The sequence below is a fragment of the Myotis myotis genome, unplaced genomic scaffold (genome assembly GCF_014108235.1).
Source record: "Myotis myotis isolate mMyoMyo1 unplaced genomic scaffold, mMyoMyo1.p scaffold_m19_p_14, whole genome shotgun sequence".
NCBI classification, from domain to species: Eukaryota; Metazoa; Chordata; class Mammalia; order Chiroptera; family Vespertilionidae; genus Myotis; species Myotis myotis.
In genome coordinates, this window is record NW_023416318.1 from 41,328,489 (window position 1) to 41,356,135 (window position 27,647).

Genomic DNA, 27,647 nt, shown 5'->3' on the forward strand with positions numbered 1-27,647 from the left:
TTTTTAGGTGGGTACATCCATCCCATATAAAATGAACAACTTAATTTGTGAATAACCTACCGAATCCAGGAACACTTTTGAGACTGGCTTTGAGGCACACCTTCTCCAACCTGAGGTAGCTGTATCTCATCAAACAATTCCACAGGAACATCCAGTCCATTCTTGTCCGATGATTCATGATAATAACACTTCTTTCTCCAGGAACAAATGCATCCCCTGTTATAATCACTTTTACACCAAATAAGGTTTCCAGCAATGCCTATGGCAAAAACAAAACACATAACAAATTAAAGTTATGGTTTCCCATGAATCTTCTATATTGATCCAGAAGAATGAGAATATGAAGACACCAATTCTATTTTTAGTTTTACTAATTTTAAGTTTCTGGCAGTTTCCTAACTAAAAAATGCTAACTTTCCTGGGGTAAGTTTCCTCAAAGTGAAGGCCATAACAAGAGAAGGAAGGCCATTTCATAATACTAAAGGGATGGATACAATAAGAGGATATAACTCTGGTAAATATATAGGCACCCGATGCAGAAGCACCCAAATACATAAAAAAAACTTCTGGAAGATATCAAGGGAGAGACCGACAGCAACACAATCATAGTAGGGGATTTTAATACCTCTTGACATCACTGGATAAATCCTCTATCCCAGGGGTCCTCAAACTACGGCCCGCAGGCCACATGCAAATACAAATATTGTATTTGTTCCCATTTTGTTTTTTTACTTCAAAATAAGATATGTGCAGTGTGCATAGGACTTTGTTCATAGTTTTTTTTTTAAACTATAGTCCGGCTCTCCAACGGTCTGAGGGACAGTGAACTGGCCCCCTGTTTAAAAAGTTTGAGGACCCCTGCTCTAGACAAAAAATCAGCAAAGAGCCCTACCGGTTTGGCTCAGTGGATAAAGCGTTGGCCTGTGGACCAAAGGGTCCCAGGCTCAATTCTGGCCAAGGGCATGTACCTTGATTGCGGGCACATCCCCAGTAGGAAGTGTGCAGGAGGCAGTTGATTGATGTTTCTCTCTCATCAATGTTTCTAACTCTCTATCCCTCTCCCTTTCTCTCTGTAAAAAATATCAATAAAATATATTTTTTTAAAAATCAGCAATCCTAAACGACTCACTAAATCAGATAGACTTAATCGACATCTTTAGAACATTTCACCCCAAAGCTACAGAATATGCGTTCTTCTCAAGTGCACATGGGACATTTTCAGAAAAGTCTCTTCAAATTCAAGAAGATTAAAATCATATCAAGCATATTCCCAGATCACAATGGCATAATATTAGAAATAAACTACAGTAAAAACAATCAAAACAATTCAAACACTTGGAGGCTAAAGAGCATGTTATTAAACAACCAGAGGCCCAGTGCACAAAATTCTTGTGCTGGGATTGGGGAGAGGGTACCCTCAGCCCAGCCTGTACCCTCTCGCAGTCCGGGAGTCCTCAGGGGATGTCTGACTGATGGCTTAGGCTGGACATCCTTAGCACTGTCGTGGAGGTGGGAGAGGTTTCCGCCACCACTGCTGTGCTCACCAGCTTTGAGCCCGGCTTCTAGCTGAGTGGCACTCCTCCTGTGGGAGCGCAATGACCACCGGGGCAGCTCCTGCACTGAGTGTCTGCCCCCTGGTGGTCAGTGCGCGTCATAGTGACCAGTCATTCCTGCACACAGAAAATACTCAAATAGTTGCTGTATATTTTAATTAACTTTTCTGATGGCCAGCATATAGTAGGTATAAAATATTTAGTAGAAAAGTATACTATACTATAGACTGGAGTTTTTGAAAGAGACACAACAGGTGATAAGAAAACCTAATTACTGATTTTAGTCCCCATTTAAATTTTCAAATAATCTACATGTAATAAATTTACTAGCTAATATTTGACTTTACTATTATTTGACTTCCCTATTAATGGAGAGAAAACTGGTCCTATGCAGATAAGAAAATAAAAAGTTCCTTGGCAATATCATGAAAACTTTGATCAAACTGTATCAAATGTATTATGGTGCAGTCATAAAATGGAATATAATCCTATATAATAAAGAGGTAATATGCAAATTGACCATCACACCCTAGCACAAAGATGGCCACCACAAGATGGCTGGCAGGGGAGGGCAGTTTGGGGGGACCAGGCCGGCAGGGGAGGGCAGTTAGGGGCAACCAGACCAGCAGGTGAGGGATGTTGGGGGCGACTGGGCCGGCAGGAGAGGGCAGTTGGGGATGACCGGGCCTGCAAGGGAGGGAGGGCAGTTGGGGGTTACCAGGCCGGCAGGGGATGGCAATTAGGGGCAACCAGGCCAGCAGGGGAGGGCAGTTGGGGGAACCGGGTTGGCAGGGGAGGGCAGTTGGGGGCGATCAGGCTGGCAGGGGAGGGCAATTAGGGACGACAAGGTTGGCATGGGAGGGCAGTTAGGGGTGACTGGGCTGGCAGGGGGGTAGTTAGGTGTTGATCAGGCTGGCAGGGGAGTGGTTAGGGGGTGATCAGGCTGGCAGACAGAAGGAGGTAGGGGCAATCAGGCAGGCAGGCAGGCGAGCGGTTGGGAGCCAGAAGTCCTGGCTTGTGAGAGGGATGTCCGACTGCCGGATCGGGCCTAAACCAGCAGTTGGACATCCCTCAAGGGGTCCCAGATTGGAGAGGGTGCAGGCCGGGCACAAATTTTGTGCACCGGGCCTCTAATACAATATGAAAATAAATGAAGTACCGTAACAATAATATGGTTAACACACAAGCATAATGTTGAGAAACAGAAGGAAACAAATAATACATACAATAAGTGTTCATACATAAAACTTTCTAAAACAGACAGGAACTAAGAAATTTTAGGGGTAAATAGATGGGTAGTAAAAGTATAAACAGCAAGGAAATAACTACCTTTCTAGTCAGGTTAGTGGCTACTTCTATCAGGTAGGAGGGTGTTGTGCTTGGGAAGCTAGGTAGGTAGCTTGCTGGAGGGCTAGCAATGCTTTACTTCATGACCTGGTTAACAGTTATACTTTAAAATTATTTATTAAACTGTGTGTGTTTATGTTTTATTAACTTTTCAGTATGTTTGCTACATTTCATACAAAAAGCTACTTTTTTAAAGAATACGATACAAAACAACACTAGGACTTCAACATAAGAATAAATAGGATTTTCTTAAAAAGGTTAAATGTTAGCTAAAGGAAAAATAATGTTAGAAATGTTATATGTCCAAAAAGTACAGTGTTAAGATCTTAACAGAATTAAAAAAAAAAAAAAAAGGTCAGCCCTGGCAGGTGTTTCTCAGTGGTTAGAACATCAGCCTGCAAACCAAAGGGTCATGGACTCAATTCCTGGTCAAGAGCAAGTACCTGGGTTATGGGGTTCACTCCCTACCCCACAACCCAGGGTGCATAAGGCAACCAGTAGATGTGTCTCTCTCCCTCTCCCTTCCACTCTCTCTGAAAAGCAATGAAAACCATATCCTCAGGCGAGAATTAACAAAAACAAAAGATCATTTGAGCTAACACAGCTATAGTTATCCCACAGGTCCCCATTAAGTCACTTTCCCTTGACTAAGATTCACATTAGGGCCTAGGTATTTAACCTGGCATTCATTAAACTCTAGAAGGATGGCCTTCAAGAGGTCAATAAAGATGTACCCTCTTGAAACTGTACACAGGTATGTTGCTAGGCAAAATGCCTATAGTTTCATCAGATTTTCAAAACGGTCCATAAGCACTCAAATAATTATAACTCCGAAGTCTCTGGGAAGTTAAGTCCCTATGTGGAAGACTTCAGTAGAGAGAATCATGGCAGAGACTTCTAGGCTTGGACCCATAGTAAGAAATATCTCTTTTTCTACTTGTAAATATAAAGGACCATCAACTACCAAAATGAATCACTAAATTGTATGTGTTGGCCAAGAGTATATGTGTGACTTCGCCATCCAAGGTTAATTTGAATCAGCTCCCCGCTGCTTTGCAAAGAACTGAAATGCAGGATATCCTTTCCTTAACTGGTTAGAAAGAGGAAGCTGACTATTAATTGTGTCGTATTATAGAAAAGAGTTTCACATTTTAAGCCTATAAACTCAAAACCTCAACTCTAACCTTTTATGTGCAATTTCTAACATATGTTTTCTATGGATCCCAAAAACAATATTTTGCTTTTAATTATGAAAAATGTCAAAATAAACAATTCCAGACTATTTGTCCAGGAGCATATCAATGACATTTTCTCTCTTACCATCTAGCACTCTATCAGAATGTGCCTGAAAGTTCTATATAACCTTTTAGGCAGCTTAGATCTCAAGCTCACATTAATCATTTTTAATACCAGACAAGACATATCCAGTCAACATTATTTTCAGCTCCTGCAAGGCAGAAGAATAACAACTACATGACACAAAGATATAGCTGTAAAGTGTATAAAGGACTCCAGAATTCAAATAATCCAGATTAAATGCTAAAACAAAAAGACACTGTTCTCATATTTGTACTATTTCTATTTCATATTTGCACTATTTCTTCAGCAATAAGAAACTAATCTTGTAAAATTTTATAATGCTGTATTTCTTCTGTTGAAATAAGAACTACAACTCTCATGACTTTTACCTAATTGGGCGAATATTTCTCCTAGAATTAGAAATATAGGAGCAATTACTGAGGATCTTTTATGTACCACTATTTACTACCTCTAAGAGTTCCACCATGTATAAAACATTACAAGGAGAGGTTCCCCTCATGATCACAGAATAGATTTTGCCATGTCCTATGCTCTCATTTATCATTCCAATGTGATTATTATTTCTGTGAACAATAATTAGTCTAAGTGCATTTATCCTAATTTATTTTTAGTAAAAACTTATTTTTAACTGTTTGGGATTGCTTAAAATAAAGTATACCTACTATGGTGGGAAATTACTAAATTTCTCCTAGATAAAAAAATGACCTATTTGCTTCAAAATAAAAACTCCTTTAGTACCTTATAAAAATATGAAATAAACAGTCATAAAAGACACCTTGACAGTTTTTCTCCATTTCTTTGAACAGAGATGTATCTATCTCAAAACTATAACATCAGTTTTCTGTAACCTACCTGATGTCAATAAATTTCTTAACTGGAAGATTCTCCGCCTGATAGGCTATTACCAGTGAGCAAGGCACTGAGTTAAACATCTGGGTAATAGAAGTTTTTCAAATACATACCAATATAATACTATGGTGGTAGTTGAATCGTGCCTATATGTTAAGTTCTCGAATCAGGTAATAAGGCAAAAGTAAGGAAGAGATGAAATTACATTTGAAAATCTCATAGGAAGGTGCCTCACAAATGACCAGCACCTTTGAATATTGAACTAGATTAGTTTGCTGACCACCAGATGAAGTGATTAGTTTACTTGTTTTAAACATGTGAATCATACTCAGCACAGGACCACTCACATTTTCCATTTCATCTGACATGAAGTGGAGGTTCAGGAGGAATCTTATATTTAAATTATTCTCTCTCCACTTTTCCTTCACCTATCCTAGTATATGTAATTGAAGTTGTTTAATGTAATTCTGTGGTAATAACAATGGTACTGGTAGTAGTTAACAGCAGCTATGACAGAATTTGTCCAGTAAAATCCAGCATTTTTTCCAGAACAATATATTTTAATTATGTGCATGACTGCTCAGAAAAAAAAAAAAGGACTACTTTTCCCAGATTCTATTACATCTTTTACCTGTTCTCACCAATGGGTGAGCAAGAGAGATATGTGCACCTTGTAATTCACTGATCTAAATGAAACATGCTCTGGACTTCCTCCCATCCCCACTGACTATACAGTGGGACAAAAAAATGGCAGTGACCAGACTTGACCATAAAGAGGAGGATATTATGCCAGGCTGGGTAGAAGGAATCTTCAGCCCTTAAATGACATTAGGGAGCAGAGCTACGCTGTCAACCTGGACCTGAGGATAAATAAAGTTCTACCTTATTCAAGCCACTGTATTTTGAATTTCCTTTGACAGTAATTTAGCCTGCCCCTTAAAATGAATATAGGAGCAAACATTTGCTACATAATTTACAAAGTCTGTATTATCAGCTCATTTAGTTGTCGCAATAACTCTCCGAGACATGTAGATAGAATTAGAACCTCCTTTTTTACAGAAGAAGAAAGAGAAATTTAGAGAGGCTAAGGAGCTTAGCCAAGTTTAAATGACTAGAAAGTTGTAAGGCCAATCCTGAAACCAAATGTGTGTACCAATAAGCACTCTGCTTATAATGGCTTTCCAAGGAAATCTGAATGACACTGTAAATCATTACAATTACAATGATTTCTACCAAGATAGTAACTATAAGAAAATTCTCAAGAGTCTGAAGGTTTTGGTACAGAGGTTCTGCCAAAATCATGATATTCACAACCAAAAGATTATATACTGTGGAAAACTGATGACATTAAAGAAAATGAAGTGTAGGAGCAAAATATGACTATTACTAAAAAAATTATTTACCTCTAAATGTTTTTTTTAGAATTCTATATACAATGCTGACTCTGGAATGGATATCAGAGATTATCTACTCTAACTTCCTTATTTTACAGATGATAAAACCTGAGAAAAGTTAAACATTTTCAAAATGAAATTTCTCTGGTTTTATTAATGACTACAAATGGGATTATTTAATATCTGGACAGTTTGTAGATGACTTTTTAGAAAAATCTACTCGTGATAATTTTATGTGAACTGAAAGTATGCTTATTTTATTTGACATAAATATTTTATGGAGAAATAGTCACTTTGTAAATAAGCGAGTGATAGTGGCTACGCAATACCAGAAGATGGATATTTTATATTAAATGGTATGTATGAGGGCTATAATGAAATATTGGACTTCGTATTTTTAAAGCTGATTTAAAAATCCAACTCTAAGAATTCATGGCCTGAAAAGTCAACTTCTGACCTCTAACAAGGGAAGTAGTCTTTCAGCCAAATGAAAGCCAGAAAAGAAGGTGGCTGTGTAAATGTACAGTTTGAAAAATTTTAGGTATAAGGACTATTACCTCCACAAGGACAGAGGTCATATCTGTCCTGCTTGTCATTACATCCTAGCAAAATGCTTGGTACATGGTGGATACTTAATAGTTGTTGGATGAATCTTCAGGGATCCTGCTAACTACTTGCAATAAACAAAAATTACAACAAAACATCCTCCTAATTCCCTGGCCAGTGTGGCTCAGTTAGTTGGAGTGTTGTCCTGTGCACCAAAGGGTCACGGGTTCAATTCCTAGTCAGGGCACATACCCAGATTGTAGATTCAATCCTGTCAAGGTGCATATGGAAGGCAACCGATCGATGATTCCCTCCCTCTCTCTCTAAAAAATAAACAAAAATCCTTCTATTAAGAAAGGAAAAATAAATTTGCCTAAAAGAATAAGAAGGATCCATACAAATATTCAATGCAAAGTATTTTCTACAGGAAAGAAAAAAAAAAAAGGATGACCGCTGCTTCCAGCCCGGACAAAGTAAATGGTAGTAGACTTACCACCCAGTTGACTTAAAGAAAAATATGGTCACATAATAAACAGATGAAGAACTTCAAGAAAGTAATGAAACCAACAAGAAACAATAAATTCTAGGATTTTAAAGTACACTATTTTATATAGAAATCCACTATGTAAGGAAAACAGCAGGAGAAAGGGTTAGTGACCTTGGCTTTCCTGTGTGACACTACAAGAAATCTAATATATATATAAACTGTAGTCCCAGAAGGACAGAATTGAGCAGAAAAAGCTAGATGAATTAATGGGCCAATTTGGAAAAAAACTAACATGCAGATCTAAGAAGCCCAATAAACACAATAAACTACACATAAAGAAAAATACATTTAGATATATGTATCATCAAACTGCTAAATAAAAACAAAGAGAAATCTTAAAAGCAATCAGAGATAAATGACCCATAAGACAGTAGAACTTTAAAGTATGAAAAGAAAAATTTTATAGCCAGCAACACTATGCTTCAAAAGTGAAGGCAAAATAAGGAAAATTTCAATTAAATTAAAACAATTCAGCTACAGGAGCCCTCACTACAAGAAAAGCTAAAGGAAGTTCTTTAAGCTGGAGGGAAAAGGCACTAGATGGAAACTGTAATAAAGAACACTAGATATGAAAAATATTTAAATAAAGACTGTATTTTTTCTTCTAGTTTCTTTAAAAGACATGACTATTTAAAGCAAAAAATTATAACATTGCATTATGGAGTTAATTATGTAAGTAGATGTAATACAAACATGTCAAACTCAAAGGCCAAATAAACAAGGTTTAAGTTTATGTGGGCTGCAAAAAAAGCTTCAATTTTCATAGAAACGTAGGTTTATTTTGATAGAGACATGCTGAATACAAAGGGCTGAAATATATGAGTAATCGTTCACATAAAATAATAGAACATTTTAACAAAAATTAATATTTTTTCTCAAACATTAACTTACCAGACACTGAATAACAGCACAAATTAATAAGCGTAACACAAATAAACCTATTTTTCTTGTTCTCCAAAAGCGAAATATTTCCTGTTACGCACACCAAACAAGTCAGTCCAAGACTAATGACGTGGCAATCAGGTGCTAAAATATTCGCTGCTAGTATTACTGGAGAGAAAAGGTGCACGTGTGCGTAAGGCGTGTAAGGGAAATGAATGCAACATGATTATAGTAATCAGTCATTAGCGAACGTTGTAGTTCATTATTAATAATCATGTATAACAGGATATTGTAAAAATTAAGTCACGAAATTTTTATTAAAACGTTTCTTACCTACCATTATATTGGCTGGGCCGCAAAAATATTCATTGTGGGCTGCAAACCCATGGGCCGAGAGTTTGACATGCTTGATGTAATATATGATAATGCAGTACAAAGGATGTAAGAATAAATGCATTACACTATTACAAGGTTCTTACATTTTATAAGATGCAATAAATATTAACTCTAAGTGGACTGTAATACACTAATGTTGCATTAGGTAATTTTTAAACCATAATTTAAAAAATTATATGAATATAATTTTCTTTCAAAACTAGAGGAGAGAATGTTGAATGTTTTATGAAGCCAGCCTATTCTGATATCAAAGTTTGGGCAGTCTGGCCTTGCAACTTCTTTATGTTTGTCTACTCATCCAAAAAATATTTTAATACGTACCTTGTTTCAGGCATTTCAGCAACCTATGTCCTTTGCTGCTCTACCAAAAGAGAAGGCTTTCTATGACCATTTCTTGCCAACTTTCCTCTCCACTGTGAGCGAATCATCACATTACTGAGACCAATTTATATTACTAGTTATCCGTTTCTCAGATATTTTTCCTCTTAGACAGGCATTCCCTAGCTCAAAATAACTCCTTACCTCCCTCTGAAACAATCAAGAGGTATCTGTGAACTTCTTGCCACTGAAGAGTTGTTAAGGCTCCATGTGAGTCTGATCAATCCTATCGCTTAAGGCTCTAATGGCAGCAGACAGTCTGGATTTAATCTTATCTGTGCTTAAATAATTTGCTTCTGTGTGTGACCTTGGGCAAATTATTTAATTCTCAAAGCTTCTATATCCTGTTCTATAAAATGGGGACAATGGTGGCACCTGAAATGAAGCCATCCTCCTAAACACAGTAGCTGCCTCAAAAGTGGTCAGCAGCTCTGATCTTCCTTATCCTGGAATTTTTACTTTGACTTTTCCTTTCAACAAAATCTCTTCATTCTTCTCCTTATAACGGAATTAAATATGCAACCACACCACAATTGTTTATTACCTACCAGTAAGCTGTCCCTTTCCCTATGCCTGTAGAACAGACAGCTTTAAGTGCAAATACAGGAGAGAAGAGGACGGAAGGACAGAAAGAGGCAGAGGGCTACTTCTAGTTAAGCAGTATCACATTTCATAAGACAAATATCTATAATTTAAAACAAATTAATCTTGTAAACAAGGAACAAATTAATTTCAAACATTATCCATCAGAGGATTCCTTTTTAAATATGAAAAGAAGGGTACACTATAAATGATTTATTAAAATTAAATTTACAGAAAACTTTTAAGAAATATCTACTCCATCAAGGTAGGTATACCACCACTGCATCTGGAAATATTTCCCAATCAATCTCTACCTGAGAGGTCCATACCATCAGCACGATACTCTCCTCTCTCCTAACATAACAATGGCATCTGCTTGAGGAGATATAGACAACTCAATTCAAAAAAAGCAGGAAAAGAAGACCCTTCAACAAATGAAGGAAGAGGATTCCTTTCTAGTTCTCCTGTTTGAGTATAACACCCACCATAACAAAGTAAGTAAACCAGTAAGAGTAAGTTCTAGGTGTTGCTCAGGAAAAAGAAAGAACATAACACTCACGAAGGATAAACAGCCTATTCAAGGTAAGGACAACTGCATACATGCCAATTTTCAGAGAAGGCTGAAGCCTCTGCAGTCCCAGACAAGAGAGGAGTCTGGACTGGAATCCTCCTGGGAGTCCCCAGCTCAGGATCAGAAGGAATACGCTCACAATAGCATTCACTGACCTTGCAGAGATACCTGGCAGTTCCAGGAATCCACTACACATTTTATATGTACTTTCACCTTACAGATGTTGTTGACCTAGTCCACAGATAGGAAACCACTTTATCCCTAAATTTTGTAGTTATTGGGAAGAATTAAAGCAATGACATCAATATCAGGAGTTTAAAAAATATTTATCTAAATCTTAATTTTTGTTTTGTAAAGTAAATAGAAATGCAAAATTGGTGATGCAAAATCGATGATGCAAATATTCTTCAATCTGTATCTTTAGATTTGTATATTTTGCTATACTTAAAGCATAAAATATGTCTCAATTAGATGTTTTACTTCCAAGGACAATTATTTTTCTCTCTAGTTTTTGTATTTCCTTTAAATCCTAATGCACCTCTTATATAACAGGAAAGACTTAAATCTAACATTTGACTAAATCTAACAAAATAAAAATCTATAGGTTGGGCCACTTTGATAGTCTCCTTCTCTGGTGTGTAACTTACCACTGGAAGTGTGAGCCAGGTTGCCACAAGGCGGTTGCTGATCCAGCGATACCAGGATGGGTTTACAAGCATCAAAGGTAAAAAGGGACCCAGCATGAAAATGCTTCCAAAAAAGCTTCCCAAAAATAGAGTGAGTATGAAGTAAATCCCTTTCCATGACACCATGATTCTGAAAGATGTAAAAAGGAAAGGTACATTTCGTTAATATATGTAATTGTTCAAATTCAATTTCAGAATGATGATATAATAATCTTTAATTAGAGGGCTACAGCAAGCATGCCAAACTCAAAGGCCTACACAGGCCAAATAAACAAGGTTTAAGTTTATGTGGGCCACAAAAAAACAAAAGCTTCAATTTTCATAGAAACATAGGTTTATTTCAATAGAGACATGCTGAATACAAAGGGCGGAAATGAATAATTGTTCACATAAAATAGAACATTTTAATAAAAATTAATATTTTTTAAATTAACATTTTAATAAAAAATTATTTTTTCTTGAACATGAACTTACCAGATGCTGAACAATGCACAAATTAATAAGTAAATAAACCTATTTTTCTTGTTCTCTAAAAGCAAAATATTTCCTGTTGCACACACCAAACAAGTCAGTCCAAGACTAATGACGTGGCAATCGGCTGCTAAAATATTCACTGCTAGTATTAGTGGAGAGAAATGGTGTGTCTGCGCGTAAGGCGCCTAAGGGAAGTGAATGCAGCATGATTATAGTAATTAGTCATTAGCAAACGTTGTAGTTCATTAATAATCCTATATAATAAAACCCTAATATGCTAATCAATGGAACAACCAGCAGAATGACCAGTTGCTATGATGCGCACTGAGTGTCTGCCCCCCAACCCCCGAAGAGGGAGGCGACCCGCAGTGGCGATCGGGGGGCGGGGCCAGCCAGCGGGTGGTGCCAGGTCGCCAGCCAAGGTGGGTGCCAGTGGGGGGGGGGGCTCCCCCAATTGCTCCACCTGCCGGTCGCCCCAAAGAGCCACCCTGATCGCTGGCCAGGCCTAGGGACCCTACCCTATATTTTAGGAACAATCCCTTAGATTTAAAAATTAAAACCTGGCAAGGCTACTCTAACACTGAAAAAAAACAGGATGATGCAGCGATGACATGCATGGACTCTGGCTTGCACATTTTGTGGTCAGCCCTGATTCTGACACTTACAACTGTGTGACAAAGCCAATTACTTAACTTCTCTCTGCTTCAGTTTTTCCACCCATAAGATGGAGAAAATGGTACTACTGCCTCAGAAGGATCATGTTATGTACTACTTTTTATAATCAGGGCAAAAAAATGTAGCTGCCCATACAACAGCAAGATGCCTTGCTGTTGAAAAGTATGGTGTGAAAAGTATGGTCACTGGTGCATACAGCATCCTGGATTGCAGCAGGCTGGACTGAGAGACTCCTCACCTGCACGAATTTCGTGCACCAGGCCTCTAGTTACTAGGTGTACTGGTTAATAATGCGGATTTTGTAATCAAAGAAAACACGATAATTTCAAGAGAAATATCAAAAGTGCTTTATTCAAAGTAATGTGCATCACTAGCTACACATTTCCCCCATCTTTCAGGTAATTTGTGGATACTGTCCCAATAGAACTTTTCTTGTTTTGAGGCAAACCATTCAAAGACCCAATTTTCCACTTCTCCATACGTTTTGAAGTGCTGCTCAGAAAGTGTGTGTGCCATTAATCGGAACAAGTGGTAATCTGAAGGAGCAAGGTCTGGTGAATATGACGGGTGGGTTAATACTTCCCAGGCAAAATCTTTTAATGTGTCTTTAACTGGTTTTGAAGTGTGTGATATTGCATCACCATGAAGCAAAATTACTTCGCCGTGTCTTCTGGCACATTCTGGTCGTTTCACAATCAAGGTGTGGTTCAAATTCATTATTTGTTGTCGGTAGCAATCAGTATTAAGGGTTTCACCTGGTTTTAGAAACTCATAATACACCACACCTTCCTGATCCCACCAAACGCAGAGCATTGTCTTCTTTCCAAAGCGATCTGGCCTTGCAGTCAATGTTGATGGTTGACCTGGATCAACCCATGATTTTGTGCATTTGGGATTCTCAAAATAAATCCACTTTTCATCGTCAGTCACAATTCGATGCAAAAAAGACTTTCTTTCATGCCTTTGAAGCAACATTTTACTGATGACTTTTCGATTTTCCATTTGTCTTTCATTCAGTTGATGTGGCACCCACTTCCTTCCTTGAAAATCTTTCGCATTGCTTGTAAATGATCGGAAATTGTTTGCTGAGCAACGTTTAATCGTTCTGCAAGTTGTTTTTGAGTTTGACATGCATCTTCATCCAATAAAGCTTGTAACTGTTAGTCTCTAAACTTTTTTGGTTGACCTGGACATTCTTTGTCTTCCACATCGAAATCATCAGTTTTAAAGTGTTTAAACCAGCGTTCACAAGTATCTTGAGATGGAGCATGTTCACCATAAGCTTCCCAAAGTATTCAGCAGCACTTTTCTTCAAAATAAAGTAATGAATTAAAACTTCCCGCAAATGCTCTTTTTTTGGGCACAAAATTCAACATTTTTAAGCATAAAAATATCTATGATATTAACACCTTCAGCAAATTTGACATATGAAGTTTTGAAGCTTATTGTCAATACAAAAAAATAGCATACATATCAAATCGCATATATGTCAACATATAGGTAACACCATCTACTGAAAAAAATCCGCATTATTAACCAATATAGCTAGTATGTATAACAGGATAATGTAAAAATTAAGTCATGAAATTTTTATTAAAATATTTCTTACACACCATTATATTAGCTGGGCCGCAAAAATATTCATTGTGAGCCGCATGCGGCCCGCAGGCCGAGAGTTTGACATGCTTGGGCTACAGAATAGGCTCTGATAAAGGATATAAGAGCTTGAATACCATAGAGGTGACCCTCTTACCCTACTGGTCTAACAAGTTTTCAGTATGTTCGAAATTGATACTCTCAAAAGAGTAAATGTCTAACCTCCAAAAATAAAGCTGTCTAGTTTATAAAGCCTTCGTTTTTTAATTGTTTATCAGTATTAACAAAAACCTATATATTTTCTTTTCCAGGATATTATCCAACACAAAATCTTGAAATATTCCCAAGTTTTTTATATTCTACTAGAACAAACAGACTTAATGAACTAAGAACTGCAGAACAGCTTCCTAAAAGTGACTATGCCTAAAAATGATGACAGTTATACAGTGTACTGAAGTTTTCTAATCTAGAAATGTTAATTATTTACATTAGAATCTCAAAGTAATATGTTTGGTCAATTACTCTTAAGCTGGCTTGTTCTGAGCTGAAAGGTTAAACAGAAGTCAGACTCCTCACTCTCTTTCCTAAACTATTTGCCAAAGGATTATAGTCAGCCCGCCGTATCTGTGGGTTCTATATCTGTGAATTCAATCGCAGATAGAAAATATTCAGGGGTGATGGAATAATGCTGCTCTATTTCTAAAGTGTACAATGTAGTTAAGCCTATGATGGTCGTATCTGTACAAAAATGTACAGATTTTATTTCTTGCCATTATTCCCTTAACAATTCAGTGTAACAACTATTTACATAGCATTTACATTGCATTTGGTATTTTAAGTAATCTAGGAAACATTTAAAATATATGGGAGAATGTGCACAGCTTATATGCAAATGCTGAGCTATTTTATTTAAGGGACTTGAGATCCTCAGATTTTTATATCGCAGGGGTCCAGAGAACTAATACCCATAGGTACCGAGGGACAGCTGTACTTTCATGGGTCCTCATAACCAGAAGAACATAATACTGTATTTTAAACTAAACTGTTGGAAACATAGTCTAAAATAATGGAACATTTGATTTTACAACCTAAAATATATTAAAGAAAATATATGGTTTACCTCAGGATAATAAAGCTATTGGAAATATTATTAAACTATGAAAATGATAATGACCTGAAATGTATATGTTAAAAAAAGATATTCTAGTGATCAAAACCTCTGAATATTTTAAAAGAATACAACAAGAAACAAATACAATTTCAAATGTCATAGTGCTTTAAAAAATGTCAGACAAACAACAAAACAGGTCAAATCTCTTAACACAGAATCTAGTTTACTTGGATAACACATACATTGCCAAATCTCTACCAATGCTTACAGATTAATCACCTATGTACAAAATGGTTCAAAGTACAAATAGAATAAGACTGTAAGTGCTTAACAGTTTGTTCACACAGGGCCCAGAATTGTCTGTGTTCCTACCACCCTCAGCTTCGCTTCCTGAGGCTCAGGCCTCTTTGCATTAAAAGACATTATAGATGTACCTCTATAATGTCATGGATGGACCTGGAGAGCAGTGCTGATATGCTAAGCAAAATAAGCCAGCCAGAGAAAGGTAAGTATCACATGATCTCACTCATATGTTCAATCTAATGAACAACATAAACTGATAAATAAAAATAGACCTAGACACATAGAAGCATCGGACAAATTGTCAAACCTCAAAAGAGAAGGCAGGGGAGGGTGGGCGGTGTAAGAGATCAACCAAAGAACTTATATGCATATAAGCATAACCAATGGACACAGACAATAGGGGGGCCAGGGTGAGAGAGGTCAATGGGGAAAAAAGGGGACATATGTATTACTTTCAACAACAAAGATTAAAAAAAAAGACAGGCAGCTTCTCTCCAGTCTATAGTAGGAACAGAAAAGGAACAGAACTTTTATTTATGTACTATTATTATATTAGCCTAATTTTTATAAAGAATAAACATGCGTTACTTTATAATTTAAAATGTTTTAATTATAAAAATTTTAAGCCCTAGTTGGTTTGGTTCAGTGGGTAGAGCATTGGCCTGGGGACTGAAGGGTCCCGGGTTCGATTCCGGTCAAGGGCACATGCCTGGGTTGCGGGCTCGATCCCCGGTAGGGGGCGTGCAGGAGGCAGCCGATCAATGATTCTCTCTCATCATTGATGTTTCTATCTCTTTCTCCCTCTCCCTTCTTCTCTGAAATCAATAAAGATATATTTTAAAAAAATTTTTTTTAAAATTTCTTTATTGGTTAAGGCAGCCGTGGGCAAACTACGGCCTGTGGGCCGGATCCGGCCCGTTTGAAATGAATAAAACTAAAAAAAAAAAGACCATACCCTTTTATGTAATGATGTTTACTTTGAATTTATATTAGTTCACACAAACACTCCATCCATGCTTTTGTTCCGGCCCTCCGGTCCAGTTTAAGAACCCATTGTGGCCCTCGAGTCAAAAAGTTTGCCCACCCCTGGGTTAAGGTATAACAAATGTGTCCTCATCCCCCCGTTAACCCCCAAGCTTCCCCCCCCGACTCATGCTCTCATCCCCCTGTTGTCCATGTCCATTGGTTTGGCTTATACGCATGCATACAAGTCCTTTGGTTGATCTCTTCCCCTTACCCCCACCCTCCCCTACTTTCCCTCTGGGGACTGATAGTCTGATCGCTGTTTCTCTGTCTTTGGATCTGTCCCTGTTCATCAGTCTATGCTGTTCTCTATATTCCACAAATGAGTGAGATCATGTGGTATTTATCAAAATTACCTTTGTTTTAATCCCAAATTAAATACTATCAGAAAAAAACAATCCTTGGGAATCATCTGAGACAAATATATGAGACAAGTTTATGAGTTTCCCAGTACTACTCCAAAATAAATAAGCAACATGGTGGTCTTGATTCAGATGCCAAAATCAAATACATATAATAAAAGTGTAAAATCGAATGTCAATTATTGCATATATGCATATGTAATAACTAGAGGCCCGGTGCACGGATTTGTGCACCAGTGGAGTCTCTCGGTCTGTCCTGTGGGGATCGGGCCGAAACCGGCTCTCTGATATCCCCCGAGGGGTCCTGAATTGCGAGAGGGTGCTTCTCAGGTGATGCAACCTGGAATCAAGCTCCCTCCTCTCTGGTTCCGGTTGCGTCACCCAAGAACCACAGCTGCTAAATCAGTGCAGCTCGGCAGCTCCTGCTTTGAGCATCTGCCCCCTGGTGGTCACTGCATGTCATAGCTACCGGTGGGTCACTTAGGTTTTTATATATATAGATTACTGCAAAATGATCACTTAGCAATGAAAATAAAAATGTTTGAACATATAGCTAAAATAATCACAGCTTGATTGAGATTATTCCACAATGTAAAAGAATTTAACTGTGTTCATTAATTAAGTCAAATGCTCTTTGTGTACTATTCTTGTAAACTAGATGAATATAAGTGAAATATTTATGAGCTAATTAATTTCTTTCAAATCCAATACATTTTTAAATCCCCAAATGCATGTTAATTTGCATGACCTGATTCTGATGAACATTTCTGCATTTTTCAGAATTTAATAACATAAACACATCTGTCTCGCCTGATAAAACGGTATGCTTTATTCCCCAATGAGAACTGAATTTGTTTTCCTTTTAAGTTTCAAAAGACAGGCTCATAGCTAAATTTAACATTCAATTCCAGAAGCAAAGATTATGTCATTATTATCTCCTTCTCCTCTTACAATCTTTTATTTGTATTCTTATTATTATTTGCATTATCACATCTTATTGTAAATCACTTGAAATTCTTAGGAAACAGATCATTAATTAAAAATAAATTTGAGCCCTGACCGGTTTGGCTCAGTGGATAGAGCGCCCGCCTGCGGACTGAGGGGTCCCAGGTTCGATTCCGGTCAAGGGCATGTACCTTGGTTGTGGGCGCATTCCCAGTAGGGGGTGTGCAGGAGGCAGCTGATGGATGTTTCTCTCTCATCAATGTTTCTGGCTCTCTATCCCTCTCCCTTCCTCTCTGTGAAAAATCAATAAAATATATTTTAAATAAATAAATAAATAAATAAATAAATAAATAAATAAATAAATTTGAAAGAATGTCACCATTAGTGACTTTATTCATCTTTACTCACTTTGCTAAATATTTTATAAAAGTCTATGCTAAAGTATAATGTCAGAAAATCACTAAAACTTTTATTTTAGCATTTATATTCAAGATATTCTGAAGACAAAAGGGTACTCCTTTAATAAGCAAAACACAAAAAGAAATTTTAAAAAAGTAAGCCAAACAGAACTTAAAACATCTTTCTGGATCAATTAAGAATTCATAAGGCAGGCAAGGGAAACTGAAATGATAATGTATAAAGTTTGCTCTGACACCTTTACCTTTTTGGGAAAAGGACCCAAACAGTAACAGGAAAGGGACCAACTAGATCGGCGGTTCTCAACCTGTGGGTCGCGACCCTTTGGTGGTCGAACGACCCTTTCAAAGGGGTCGCCTAAGACCATCCTGCATATCAGATATTTACATTATGATTCATAACAGTAGCAACATTACAGTTATGAAGTAGCAACGAAAATAATTTTATGGTTGGGTCACAACATGAGGAATTGTATTTAAAGGGCAAAAAGGTTGAGAACCACTGAACTAGATCGTTTCATATTTCCTAGAGCCGTACAAGAATACCACCTTCCCCCATACAAAAAGAAGGTACAAGGTAAGCAGGCATTCTCCTTAGAGAGAACTTAGATAAAATAAAACCACAGTTTACTTCTATTTTGATAAAACACATGGGTCAGTTAAAGAGCAAAATGGAGTCAAACCTCAAATCTACCCAAAATAAAGCAGGGGATTTTCAGTAAACAAGATGGCTAACTCCCAGGGTTGAGGGGGAGGGAGTCCACTCTGAGATTTCTTAGAACTGTATAAGGACATCAAGGATTATATAAAAATGACACTAAGCTCTTGAAATTTATAATGAGAGAAGAAATATCTGTATACTAGTAAATAATCATAGTTTTCTAAACTGTTATGCAATTCTTAAAATGTACTTAAAGGTTAACACATAAAAGAGAGTATGTCCTGTGTGATTCTATTTATCTACAATTCAAAGCAGAGCAACTATAAGGTAGAAGTAAGGATAATGGTTATCCAGGAAGGGGTGGGTCAGGGTAGTGACTGAAAAGGCCACCAGGGGGCTTCAAGGGTTTTGGTAATGCTTTGTTTGAATTGGGTTATGGTTACACATGGTGTATTCACTTTATGAAAATTCACTAAGCTGTATACTTGTGATTTATGCACTTTTCTATATGTATGTTCTATTTCAAAAATACAGGAAAATGTTATGTATATAATAATTTAAACTGGGTACTTAATGAGCAATACAATTCAATATATGCAGTTTACAGGAAGAAAATACAAATGGTTGACAAACTTATGAAATCTTCAACCTCACTATTTTTAGAAAATTCAAATTAAAACAACAAAGCACCATTTTTTTTTCACAGACCGGCAAAATACGTCTCAATTTTGTCTTTGATATTCTAAAAATCATTTGTTAGTGTCTTTGCCTTCACAGCTGGAAGCAGTAAAACTTTAGAGGGCAAACTGATAAGTAGCTATTATAATTTGAACATCATGAATTCCTTCTCAGCATCTACCCTAGAAAAATACTCAACTGCAAGTATAAAGAAGTTTCATTACAGCACTGTAACAAAAAAATCAGAAACATAAATGAACAGCTAAATAAAATGTGGTACATTCAATGTTATGAAACACTATGCAGCAGCTGGAAAGAATACGGTCAGGCTATATTTTCGAACATGAACAGCTCTCCAAGATACATTGCTAGGTTAAAAATACATCATTTTGGAAGGGTTGAACCACATCCCCCCTACCAAAAACTGCCTTATACTATATGGTTTACTATATAGATAAATGTAAATACACATAAGTCTGCGGAGAAGGATTCACACCAATGGTATTATGGCCACTTTTTTGAAGATGGAAGAGCTGTGACTAAGGATGGTGGTCAAAGAGGAAACAGATCTTTCTGTAATGTTTTAAAAAGAGAACATTTTCATATGATACATAGCACAAAAGAAAGAAGGGACAAGGGGAGAAAAGGAGGAGGGGAAGAAAAGCAATTTAAGCATAGCCGAACTTTATCAGCTTACCAGCAATGCCAGTTATGCCTATTTTTCCATGATCCCATAATCAAAGTTAAAATGATTAAATGTTGAAGAAGAAATAACTCTACCTTGTGGCCAAATTACTCTTTGCCATACTTTGAACTCAAAGTAAATTTTCACAAATTAAAAACCACTGACAATGTAAACTGAAATATGAATGATAAAATACCCTAGGTAAACTGAAACACACCAGACCCCCAAGGATCCTTGGCCTAAAAACAGTCACTTAAAAACATCATTCAATTTACTTCACAGCATTTATCTCTGTCAACTTGAAGTTTAAGCTCATGTTTTGTTTTCCCTAAACAGCCAGTAAAATTTATAAGTAAAGAATGAAGTAATACAGGTACATAGACTGTCAAAAAGCAAATGAGGAGTTTATTGAAACTCTTCCTATATGTAAAGTAAGAGCCCAGGAATGTTCATTTCTGACTATACTGTTTTCTACTTTAGTTAAAAGCATACTTTTAAAAAGAGAAAAGGGGAAAAGTTAAAATATCTGTCTAAATTTACCAAGTTATTTCAATCATTTCATCTAAACAAAGAATGACTACCAATTAGAGTCATTCCACAGTCATTAAAAACTCATATATATTGAAGAGGAAATATAATCACAGAGAAATAAAGTAATTGCCTAAACACCACACACATACACACACACACACACACTCATATAACATTTGCACCATTCAAAAGTAACCATCTTCAGGTACTACAAAGAATAATAGTAAGAGTCTTTACCTTCCTAGGGCATATCATCTAGGTGGAGAGAGAAGAACAAATTTGAAAAGGAGGGAGAGAAGGAAGCAATACAAGAGAGCATATATTAAATGTCAAATTCATGGAAACTCAGTATGTGTAACAATCAGTTTGTAAAATCTTAGAAGTCTAGAAGTAGAATTAAGATCACAAAAACCGACTCATAAATACAGAAAGCATTTTGTTGGTTGTCAGATGGGAGGGGGTTTGGGAGAATGTGTGAAAAAGGTGAAGGGATTAAGGACAAGTTGATAGTTACAGAATAGTCATGGGGGTGTAAAGTACAGCATAGGGAATATAGTCAATAATCTATTTATATAAAAACCCTGGGTGTAACATCACAACCAGGCTCGATCAACCAGAAGGAAGTCAGTCCTGCAGGGGTTGTCTTGGCAACAGCTGTGCCCTCCCCTAGCTGTTTCCCCTGAGGGCAGTGAGTTTTCAGGCAGGAACCGGCCCTAGGTGCATGGACACACTGAGTCCTTGGGGTGGATGGCAGGAGACGGGGCTGGCTGTCAGGCTGTTGGGATCACTAGCTCAGGGCTGCTCGGGGGCTCAGGCCTGCAGGAAAGTGGACACTGGCAACTTCACCTCCATGTGCGTATGCTGGGTCGGAGGCTGATGGAACACACTGCCTGCTCAGGCCACTCACACCAGGGCGGGTAGGTCGTGGGCGCGCCCCACAGCCTCCATCAGCTCCTCAAGCTCCAGCAGTAGTGGCAGCAGCAGTGGCAGCAGCAGCACCCGCTTGAGTGGTCGGAGCAGGCAGCGTGTTCCATCAGTGGCCAACCCAGCACACACGCATGGAGGTGAAGTCTCCAGCACCCACTTTCCCACAGGCCTGAGCCCCGGACCAGCCAGGGATGAGCTGGTGATCCCAATGGCCTGACAGCCTGGCGGTGGAGGTGGCGTTTGGCCTGGGGGCTGGCGAATAGGCAGAAGATGGCCCTGATCACAGGAGGCTAGAGACAGGGGACCATCCCCGCACGATTTAATCATGCACTGAGCCTCTAGTCTAATCTAATAAAAGAGAAACATGCAAATTGACCACACCTCATATGCCCACCAGCCAATCAGAGCGACTACATGCAAATTAACCCAACCAAGATGGCGGCCAGCAGCCACGGAGCTGGAGCAAGCAGGAGGCTTGGTTGCCCCGGCGATGGAGGAAGCCAAGCTTCCCATCTGCCCTGGCCAGCTGTGGCCTCTGCTCAAGGCAACAAAGTTTCAATTATAGAAGATAAATAAATCCCAGATACCTGCTTCCAGCCAGCCTCCACTGGGAGCTTGGGTGGCTGGGGGCCATGGCCAGCCTGCAAACAGCCATCAGCCCCTCACCCAGGATGGCCACACCCTCATGGGGTGAGGGACCCCACTGGAGGGCTTGGCCAGCCTGCAAACAGCCATCAGCCCCTCACCCAGACTGGCCAGGCACCCCAGCAGGAGCCCCCACCCTGAAGAGGGTGTGGCCAGCCTGAAAATGGCCCTCAGCCCCTCACCCAGGCTGGCCAGGCACCACAGTGGGGACCCCCACCCTGAAGGGGCTGTGGCCAGCCTGCAAACAGCCATCAGCCACTCACCCAGGCTGACAAGGCACCCCAGCAGGACCCCCCTCCCTGAAGGAGGTGTGGCCAGCCTGAAAACGGCCCTCAGCCCCTCACCCAGGCTGGCCAGGCACCCCAGCGGGACCCCCCACCCTGATCCGGGACACCCTTCAGGGCAAACCAGCTGGCCCCCACCCATGAACCAGGCCTCCAGACCTCTATCCTATATAATAAAAGGGTAATATGCAAACTGACCCTAACAGCAGAACGACTGGGAATGACTGGTCACTATGACACACACTGACCACCAGGGGGCAGATGCTCAATGCAGGAGCTGCCCCCTGGTGGTCAGTGCACTTCCACAGGGGAAGCTCTGCTCAGCCACAAGCCAGGCTGACGGCTGCCAGTACAGCGGTGGTGGTGGGAGCCTCTCCTGCCTCCTCAGCAGCGCTAAGGATGTCCAACTGCAGCTTAGGCCTGTTACCCACTGGCAAGTGGACATCCCCCAAGGGCTCCTGGGCTGCCAGAGGGATGTCTGACTGCCAGCTTAGGCCCAATCCCCCGGGGAGCGGGCCTAAGCCAGCCGGTGGTCATCCCCCGAGGGGTCCCAGACTGCGAGAGGGCACAGGCCAGGCTGAGGGACCCCGAGTGCACAAATTTTTGTGCACCGGGCCTTTAGTCCTATATAATAAAAGCCTAATATGCTGTGTCTGGTCATCCATTCAACCAATCAAAGCGTAATATGCTAATGATATGCTAAGGCCACTCAGCCGCTCACTATGATGTGCACTGACCACCTGGGGGCAGACAGTCAACTGGTCGACCAGTTGCTATGATATGCACTGACCACCAGGGGGCAGACGCTGGTGGGTTAGCTTGCTGCTGTGGTCTGGCCAATCAGGACTGAGCGAGATGGGTTGGACACGCCCTGGAGCCCTCCCGCAGTCCCTCTCCAGCTGGCCAACCTCCCACATCCCTCCCCAGCCCCAATCATGCACCGGTGGGGTCCCTTGGTCTAGCCTGTGCCTTCTCGCAATCTGGAACCCCTCAGGGGATGTCAGAGAGCCGCTTTCATCCTGGTCCCGCAGGACAGGCCGAGGGACCCCACTGGTTCATGAATTCGTGCACCGGGCCTCTAGTATTGTAATAATTATGTATGATGTCAGATGAGTACTAGATTTATTGGGGTGTTTACCCTGTAAGTTATATAAAGGTCTAATCACTAAGTTGTATACCTGAAACTAATATAATATTGTACAACAACTGTAACTGAAAAGTAAAAAATATTTCTTTAAAAAGATCACTGAACTTTAAACATCTTTTCGTTTCACAGATGATTCTCTCATTACACCAATGAAGAAAGTGGAGAACAGAAAAGTTGAAGGACCTGATTCGTGCTCACAGTGGCACAGCCAGTGATAGTTAGGCTAAGCCCTCTCATCTCCATTAAAAAAATGTTCTAACTGTCAGTGAAAGAACATTGGGACACATACAGCAGTGTTCTTTCCATTAGGAAGGGATCAGAGATGGCTAAGTCAATCAACTAAAACATTCAGAGGAATTAAGATGCAAGCAAGGCCTGGGCCTGGAGGAATAATACTCAGTCAATCTAAGGAGGCCGATCTCTTGACATTATTTATTCTCCATGGTACACACTGTACAGTCATTGGTTAGTTAAGAGGAAGTTTTTCCAAGGTCTCAGGATTTCTGTTCGGTTTTGTTTTTTCCAAATTGTTTCCAACAATATGAATTATTAACAGCAAGCATTTTTTAATGAAAAGTCACCATTTATTTTCTGTGTAAATGGCAAGCACACTCACTACATTTCAACAATTTCCTGTTATTGCACAAAGTTTCCTTATAAGACGTAAAAGTTAAAACCACATACACCTACACTAAGTGGAACACTACTATATGAAACCCATCTCAGAAAGACTGGTTAGTATAATTCTATTATACATCCTACCTGTTATTCAAGTCTACCTCCCTTGTTTGAATTACTTATTATAGTCCTCCAAGTGTTAAATACAGAGCACTATATAACCCAGCAATTCCACTCCTAGATATATATACATAAGTTAAAGGAAAATGAATAGCTACACAAAAACATATACATGAATGTTCACAGCAGCACAATTCTTTAACAGTCAAAAAGTAGGAACAACCCAAATATCCTTCATTTGAAAAATGAATTTAAAAAGTGGTACAGCCATCAGTGGATATCATTCAACAAAAAAAGGAATGAAGTACTTGGTACATGCTACAACATAGATTAACTTTGACAACATTATGTTGTAAAAGAAGCCCGTCACAAAAGTCCACATATTGTATGATTTCATTTATATAAAATGGCCAGAACAGGAAAATCTATTGGGCCAGAAAGTAGATTAGTGGTTCCCTAGGACTGGAGGCAGGTGGAGTGGGGGATGACTGCTAATGAGTATGAAGTTTGTTTTGGAAGTTAAAAAAATGTTCTAAATGTCAGTGGAAGAACATCGGGACACATACAGCAGGCAACCAATTAATGTATCTCTCTCATATCAATGTTTTGCTCTCTCTAAGTTATTTATAGAACTTAAAAGTGTAATTACTCTGTTTAATAAACAAAAGGAGGTAGTTTTCAGAACAGTATAAATCATAAATTATAAAAGCGATCTCTAAAACTTTATTTTAAAATCACCTACAATAGAAAGTCAGTTGAAAGGAGCTTTAGAAATAACTTATTGTACTGGCTTGCAAACCTTTTTGGCCATCAAACCCTTCATTCAAAAATCTCACCAAGAAGTCTCATATATAAAACAAGAGCAGAGCAGATCCGTTCAGATGTATCCTCTGCCCCCAGACCTGACTCCTCACCCTGACTTAGATTCCCTCCTCCCTCAGAGACATTAAAGAACATCATTGGGAACCAGTGGCCTAGACAAACCCGTCATGTCCCAGATGATGCAATGGAAGTCCAGATTCACTTTTCCTTACTGCTAAGAGGGTTATGTATCTAGCCTGCCTAGTAGTTTGTTTACTCCTCAGATGATCTTCACAAAAATCACAACTCACATAATTTTTGAGACAGATGGGGCCTTAGGGCAGGCATGGACTTCTCATTCTCAGTCTAGTGCACTCTGCCTCTCTTTTCAGAATAGATATAGGAGAGTGAGAAATACTATATAAAGTGATTTACATAAAATAATCCTAACCTCACGACTCTGGAAGAAAAAGCACACCCATTTGCAGTTGAAGAAAGTGAACTCCGAAACATTCAAACACGCCCAGACTATATAACTGGCAAGGTTGCAGCAGAGCTAGTATTTAAACCTGCATCCATTTAGCTCCAAAGCTTGTATTCTTCCCAATAAAACAAATTATGTTTGGGTAGCACAAACACCAGACTATAAAAGAAAGGGGGAATCCATGATACAGGCAGAGGAAAATATCAAAATAGTGTCAAGGTGATAGGTCCTATTAACAGCATTGAAATGGGGTTATAAAGAGTACAATTGCTAATACATTAAAAAAAGAAGAAATAAAGCAACCATAAGACCCACAAAGCAAAGCCAGATTTACATTAATGAGGCATAGCTGCTTAATGTAAAGAAATTTTCATAAATATATATTCAAGAAATCAGTAAGAAAAAGAAATCAATAATTAAGCAAAAGCATGAAGTCCAAAAAGAAAATAAATTACAAAGTTAAAAGGCTGCTACAAGAGAGTAAATTACACTCTTCTTAAAATAAAAATATTTATAAAACATAAAATGTCTTTCACATGTTTAACAAAACACCACAGAAGTATCAGTTCTTAATGCAAAGCCTGTCTTATCTCAGTTTTTCTCTAGAACATCACTGTCCTGATTACCTGGAACTTTGATGAAAAACAAATTCAATGTTTATGCTATAGTCAAAAGTATCAAAGTTAAGTTACTACAGAATTCCACATAACTGATGAACTTCAGAAGCAATGTTCTAGAAGTTATAGAGGACAATGCTCCCCCCAAGAAATTAAATGATGAAAGTAAAAAGAAACGCCGAAACCGGTTTGGCTCAGTGGATAAAGCGTCGGCCTGCGGACTGAAAGGTCCCGGGTTCGATTCCAGTCAAGGGCATGTACCTGGGTTGCGGGCACGTGGGAGATGTGCAGGAGGCAGCTGATCGATGTTTCTCTCTCATCGATGTTTCTAACTCTCTATTTCTCTCCCTTCCTCTCTGTAAAAAATCAATAAAATATATTTTAAAAAAAAAAGAAAGAAACTTGAACTGGTGCTAGGGTTGCTTCATATTGTGTTCTACTCCAAGCACCTCTGGAAACACCAGACTATCAGGGAGGATTAGACTACAGGATCAACACAGTACATCTCCCCTGAGTGTTAATTTTACTGTATTTTGGAAATAATACTTTACCTTCAACAAGTACATTAGATTACAGAATTTTCATGGAACCTACATACTCAAATATGAAATCAATTATAATACTAGTAAAGGCTATGAAAGAATGTCATAAAGGCCATATACTATATTAGAAAGGCCAGACAAGTCTTCCTTGACTAGGTAAAGTAGTGAAACTAAAGGGTACTACACTTATTGGGTGATCATTTTGTAAGTTATATAAATGTCTAATCACTATGTTGTATTCCTGAAATTAATATAATATTGTATGTCAACTGTAATTGAAAAGTAAATTTAAAGTAAATTAATTGATAATAACCATAAGAATATGTAAACTGTTGAGTATTAAAATAGGACTTTATAATCTTGGAGAGTGAGAATACCAGGCTTTTAGTTAACACAAATCCATTGCATTTGCGTATCACACAGTACAGTACACCACTTTCCTTTACACTATTTGACACTGTGGCAATCTGTGAGAAAGAAAAGGTAGGAATTTTACAGATGAAGAAATGAGTTTATGCCCAAGGTCACAAAGCCAGAACGTGGGAGCTCAGGAGGTGGCTATAAACCTATAGGACGTCCTCCGGAGTATTACACATATCCACATATCTACCATCCTACACGGTATCCAGCAGAAAGACCCAAATATCTTCATTTACTAACTGGGAGGCTGCTGTGTGCCAAAGGTTTAAGATACAGTTGTGCTGTCACTACATCACAGAACTTCCCTTAGCCAAAAGATTAATTCTGAAATAGTAATCCCATATATTATCTGTACCTCCACAGCCAGCAACATGTCAAATATAATATCCAGTTAACTATCCCATTTACAAATGAAAATGCTTTCATATAACTTTTTAGAAAAACCATGAAACAAGTTTTTTACCTACTGACTGTTTACATAACACCCCTGGGTTCATCACCCATTGGATTCATTCTCCTCTTATGAAGAGT

The 27,647-nt window shown here is 38.6% G+C and overlaps 1 protein-coding gene across 16 annotated transcripts in view; it reads right to left on the reverse strand.

The window, feature by feature from the left end:
- The window catches only part of LCLAT1 (lysocardiolipin acyltransferase 1), a 129,789-nt gene that overhangs the window by 72,183 nt on the left and 29,959 nt on the right, over positions 1-27,647 (reverse strand). For 6 of the 16 annotated variants that reach the window (XR_004971894.1, XM_036334962.1, XM_036334964.1 and 3 more), the window contains 2 exons: positions 11,013-11,181; positions 61-259 (listed from right to left, as the gene is read on the reverse strand). Coding sequence is in view for 15 of the 16 variants with exons in the window: in XM_036334962.1 (XP_036190855.1) it covers positions 61-259; positions 11,013-11,181 (368 nt within the window). In the remaining variant the exon portion in view is untranslated. Of the gene's footprint in view, positions 1-60; positions 260-2,882; positions 2,988-10,520; positions 10,627-11,012; positions 11,182-27,647 lie in introns of those variants that run through there. The other 10 variants (XM_036334967.1, XM_036334968.1, XM_036334972.1 and 7 more) reach the window with 5 other exon arrangements.